General features: G+C 40.8%; 1 protein-coding gene across 5 annotated transcripts in view; it reads left to right on the forward strand.

Annotated features, from left to right (window-relative positions):
- The first annotated feature begins 3,380 nt into the window (after nt 1–3,380).
- The window catches only part of Jus (EB domain-containing julius seizure protein), a 163,289-nt gene continuing 160,648 nt past the window's right edge, over nt 3,381–6,021 (forward strand). The window contains exons 1-2 of one of the 5 annotated variants that reach the window (XM_076817061.1): nt 3,381–4,228; nt 4,292–4,543. In XM_076817061.1, coding sequence (XP_076673176.1) covers nt 4,360–4,543 — 184 coding nt within the window. In that variant the 5' untranslated portion in view covers nt 3,381–4,228; nt 4,292–4,359. Of the gene's footprint in view, nt 4,544–6,021 lie in introns of all 5 variants that reach the window. The other 4 variants (XM_076817060.1, XM_076817064.1, XR_013086083.1 and 1 more) reach the window with 4 other exon arrangements.

Genomic DNA, 6,021 nt, shown 5'->3' on the forward strand with positions numbered 1-6,021 from the left:
CAAAACAGGAGCAACGGTTCTTTCATTTGGGCCCTATCGCCCTTTAACCCGGGAGTAGGCGCATGTCGGTCTTTTCGACCGACGATTTCATATGTTTTGAAACATGATTCATAGCGTTCGACTGTTTACTTTTTCCGTGGAGCTTTTCCTCTTTGAAGGAGTTCTTGACGTGTTTATGTTACGGAGCGACACTTAGTGCACTCGTGTAGGTTTTAAATCATACATTTTTACGCGTCTGTCTTTTCGACCATAGCGCGCCTGCTAACGTTAGTCTCATTTCGTCTGTCGCGTACGACGCGTACTGTATGGCAATCATGGCTAATACTAATTTCCGAGATTTCTTATTGATTGGAAACATTGAAGACGAGATCAGTGATTCCGCAGAAGATTCCGATTATGTTATACAATCCGATCACGATACAGATTCGGAAATTGATTCTGCGGATATAGAGATATCAGATGTAGAGGAGGCGTGTACTTTGAGCGAAGGAAACGAAAGTATTTATTCTTAATTCTCAAGATGCAGTTTCTAATCCGAGGAAAATATAAATATTTAATACGTTTATGAAACCATAAATTTATAAGTATATTTTTTGAAAAACAAATATAAATACAAAATATATTACACAATTGCTATTGTTGAAAATTAAAAATCAAGTGATAAATTCGAATTGATAAATAGACAATGTAATTTTATATTTTGCATTCGCACAAATTTTTATATAACATTTTATTTTTAAAATCAATTACAATGCATCATTTGTATAAAAATAAATTTTCCAGAACTCATAATATTATAATACGATTAATCATTTTATCATAAAAACTGAAGAGTATTTACGTATAACAATTCTGAAGTAAGTAAAATACAATGTTATGCATTATTTATATTATTTTAGTCATTTTATTAAGTTATTTCTGATTACATTACCATCGGTCGAAATGACCGACGTGCGCCTACTAACGCAAGTTATTTGGCGCGCCTACTCCCGGGTTAAGGGGGTGAAAACTAACCTCAAAGTCAAATTGGCACTTCCACTTTTTCGCGTATAACTCTCAAAGTGTCAACAGATAGAAAAAAATGTTTCTAATAAAAATTTAATGGTGCAATAACCGCTACAAACTTCCGTTAACAAAATTTTGAAAAGAGTTAAAAAAAATATATAACAGACGAAAAAAATTATTTTCAAAATTTTTGTTAAGGAAAGTTTGTAGCGCTTATTGCACCATTAAACGTTTGTTTGAAACATTTTTTTCTGTCTGTTGTACTTTGAGAGTTATATGCGAAAAAGTGGAAGTGCCAATTTGATTTTGAGGTTAGTTTCCACTCCCTTAAAGGGGGATAGGGCCCACATGAAACACACCGTTGTTCTTATTTTGAGTCACTCTAAAAACCCACAAAGTTGCGTTCCAATCGGTGAGTCCAGGTTCGCGGTGTTCCCTTGTCAGGTGATCATGTCGCTCTGTAACGATGATATTCAGTACATTAGCCTTGAGCTTTTTTCTCTTGAAACTGGGCTCATTTTTACTGTTTTGAACGGTATAATCTACATATACATAGTGCTTCCGTTTTTTGGTGGACGTAGAAGGAGTTAAACGTTCTCATACACCTTATTAAAATGTCTTTAATGTTGTGTAAATTAATAACTCGAAAGTAGATAAATACCCGTTAAACTATACCTATTGCTGAGAAGTGTAACGTTTGAAATATAAACAAATAATCGCAAATAAATCAATGAGATAGAAAAAAATAGACTGCTAATGAGTAGCGGAATGAATAACGAAACAAAACTTTGGCGAAAAAAGTTTCTGTATAGATCAATTTTAGCGTTATAAGTTAGCAGTATTTCTAATATATATCTTTCATAATTAATAGCCAGCTGAACTTTCTCTGACGTTAAGGACTTCTCTACTTGCTCCTCCATTGCGGAAACTAACCTTTCAGTAACAATTGATAACTACATACATAAAATACTTAAGATTTCAGCACTTGTTTGCTTCCTAGTAGAGCTGTACAGTAGGGCGGAGCGATACTATATAGGCGAAAATTTAAATTTGAATTTTCAGTTGGCCTGGGTGCGGGATAGTTGTCTTTTGATTAACCAAACACAACTGTAAAAAAAAAAAATTGGAAAAATATTCAAGTCTTCAGGTTCCTTTTTATCCTAAAAATGATCATATAATCATATCTTAAAAACTTTCGAATGGTAAACTCAAGCTGATTGTGTCTAGCTAATCCAGATGAATGTGACTATTTTCACAAAAAAAAATTTTTTTTTATAAAATCAGAATCTAAATTTCGGGTGAAGCCGAGTAGGAAAACTAGTAATCATATAATCATATAATCATTTTCAGGAGAAAAAGGAACCTGCAGACATGAATATTTTTCCAAAAATTTTTACAGTTGTGTTTGATTAATCAAAAGACAACTACCCCGCACTCAGGCCAACTGAAAATTCAAATTTAAATTTTCCGCTCCGCCTTACTGTGCAGGTATTTATCTACTTCTGACTTACTAATATTACACAACATTAAATACATTTTAATAAGGTGTATGAGAACGTTTAACTCATTCTACTCAGAAACAGCATTTGTTAACATATTTTAAGAAACAATTTAATTTGTTTTATGTTTTCTGGTGAGACTTGTTTACTTAGCAATGGGCACCACACATCACTGCAGCGAATGACGCATGTGGAACTAAGTAGCTCCTGTAACTATATAATGTATGATCGATATTTTTACATAAAAAATATTAATCAATATAGCCAGAGATGAGATTAAATTAATATCTAAAAAATGACGATAATAATAATGTTTATACATTCTTCATAAAAAATCTAAAAGAACGCCAGATTTTAGCCTCTCAACAAGTCAGGTGTATGTCTCCCCATAAATATCCATTTATATAGGTATATGTTTACACGTGTATGCCTACGTACCTACCTATGTACATAGGTATGTAGGTCATGTAGGTGTGCTTACCCAGCACTACTTTGTCACACACGGCAAAAGTGGACTCATGGAAACGTTCAAGCCACACCAACACCTCCAAGACTCGCCAAGGCAATTAGATTTGAGATTCGAGTATAATCCTCAGTGATTCCAAATGACAGAATTTACAACAGAGTCAACTGTACGCCCGTCGTTATTTTATAGCCAGGGAAGGGAATGAAGAGGGCGTTTTGCACCTTCCGACGCGGTTACAGCGCAGCGTGGTAAACATTCATCGAGCCGTTAGATAGGTACGTGTCCTCTGTTTACGATCCATATTTACAAGAGACTCGACAACGTATCTCGGTGAGCCGACTAATCCGCGGTTGCCACGTTAGGCAGGGGTTAGGTGCACACCGCTACGACGCGGACGCCGCGGGCCGCGACCGGCCGACGGTGCACGCAAACCCCCACCCCGGCTGTTGACGGGGCGACGACGTGTTCCTCACCTAGGATCATGCATATTCACGTCGCGGTGTAGAACATCGACGGCTGTTTCGCGAGGAATGACTCAGAAGCTCTGCGCCCCTGCGACGTTCAGGCAGCGAGAAGGGAGGGAGCCTAACGCGTGCTGGTTCTCGCGTGCATTGCGCAGGACGTCGGCGCCCTGGCGTCGCGACCACCCCCGAACGATTCGGTCGTTGTTTGCTGACTCCATATCGTGAACGCTCGGCCGTCGCGTACACAGCATCGCGGACGGTGGTGTTGTTTCGCTCGGCCTCGCCGTTCTATGAACGCTCGTGCGGTTGGTGCACACCGCACACCGCACACGTACCCCTAAAGAGATAGAGGACGGAGACACTGCGGCAGAGGGTGCTCCTCGATCACAGGTGTCTACCATTGTAGCGACGTGTCACAAGAAAAGTTCGTAACGTAACCGAGGGAGGAAGGAAAGGGCGCAATAGCGCGGTGTCGTTCCCCAATCTGCTCTCATGAACTTATTGTTCACGGACAAGCAGTGAAGGTGGGGGTGGTGGTTGCGGCAGACCAGCTCGATCGCGCGTCGCGTCGCGTCGCGTTGCGTCCCCATGAACCCTCCTCTTCTACGACCCGAGTTTGTTTGAAGCGAAACGGGCGAGCCAAGGGGGCGACGGATACGGACACCGCCAGTAAGAGAGAAGAGGAGCTCCCGACATTTGTTGTTCGTCTGCGTGAACGGTGCCCGAGGAACGTGCGGAAGTATGCGCGTGCTATCGATCACGCGGCCTGATCGCTCCGATATGTGATACCGGAAGTAAGTACGGCAGGCTTGACCTGCATGCAGGTGCTCGACGGTGCGTACAACGTATGCGTATAGGGGGGGTGTCGAAGGAGAGCAAGAGAAGAGTGCGCGAAAAGTGCCGCGTATCAGGGCTAATCGTGAAGATGCACGCCTCTGACGCCGTCGCTCAGACGGCGTCCCTGCCGTCGTCCACGTCGCCTATCTATGCCACCAGGAAGTCGAGCTCCGCTGCCAGACTCATCTGCACGGTCTTCATCTCCTGGTGGATCATTAAGGATCAGCTGGCGCTCGGCCTCACCGAGCCACCGGAGCTCACCACGCTCGAGGGTGAGTTATTATTTTCCACCCTGATTCGGCTTCATCGCGATTCACATCTCTGCGTCCCGGTCCACCTTTCTGTTCTTCATCTTATGCCACACGAAGCAACTGCAGCGTTGCACAAACGTTCATGCGATTAGTATGATAATTATTTTTATCCAATAGGATACTTCATTCAAATGTAACCAGTTTTGTGAGTGAAAAATTTATACAAGCTTGTATTTGGTTCGTGTGGTATAGGTACCTATTCTAATTTCTTCGTTCGGATTTTTTTTTTGACTTTGTACCTTTTTTCTCGTTTGAATCGATGGAGACAGCTTATTGACTGTCTAACGCCTAAAGGCGGAACCACACATTCGGAATTCGGCGAGCAACTACCTACATCTGTGGATCTAGCGCCGTTGGCAAATTCCCCGATTATTATCAAATGCTCGCGCGAGTTTCTGTACGAATGTTTGCAGTTGCTGGTCACGAATCGAAACGCTTGTCATTCTCCGAATAAGCGCATAGTGCGAAGATATAATGTCGACTGTCGAATGTGTGGCTCCGCCTTAAGTCTGTTATTTAGTTGGCGGTGATTACATACGCTCAGGCTGCATTCTGGTTGCGTTTTTGCCCGATCGATGGTCGACGAATATTATTCCACTTTCAACAATGATACTTGGTGACCGATTCGACGTATCCTCTTTTTTGCGTATCTTCTTCTAAAACAGTGAAACAGGCATGGTTGTCGCATGAATAGTGAGTGAGTTCTTCACACGTTCGAGCATGGCTGTTTATTTACAACTGACCCATATACACAACTATACATAGGTATATCTCACGATCTTTCGACTGTGTCGCTGATCCGGTAATCTCTAATGAATCTCCGCAAAGCTCGTGTAACTCGTGATCGAACATTAGGCTAGAAGAACTAACAACGTATTTTCTACGATTATCAAATTTATCACAGCGTGTGAAAATTAGTTGGGTCGATATCTACGTGCATTGAGAGCCACCCGACATTTAAAGACTGTCCTTTTCTCGATGAAACGTTCAAGTGGTTTCTTTTTTCATTTATAGATATCAGGGGTGTAATTGTGAAACTCGGCCAACAAGATTCGAAGAATTTACAGTGAATTGTCATTTGAGCGTCATGTCCCTTCAGATTAGGGCTGGGACTATTCGAATAATTTAATATTCGAATATTCTACAAGTATTCGAATGCTACGAATAAACTTCGAATATTTGAGTATTCGGATGTTATTATTCGAATACTATTCGAATACATCAGTATGGTGTGAAGTGGGTCAAAATTAGCTTACAAGATTTCACCCTGACAAATGAACTTAAAGAACTTAATTTATAATTCACACCATACTATTCGAATACTTAAATATTCGAATAGCATTCGAGTACTTAAATATTCGAATAGCATTCGAATACTTAAATATTTGAATAACATTCGAATACTTAAATATTCGAATAGCATTCGAATACTTAAGTAT

The sequence above is a fragment of the Andrena cerasifolii genome, chromosome 7 (assembly GCF_050908995.1).
Source record: "Andrena cerasifolii isolate SP2316 chromosome 7, iyAndCera1_principal, whole genome shotgun sequence".
Lineage (NCBI taxonomy): Eukaryota > Metazoa > Arthropoda > Insecta > Hymenoptera > Andrenidae > Andrena > Andrena cerasifolii.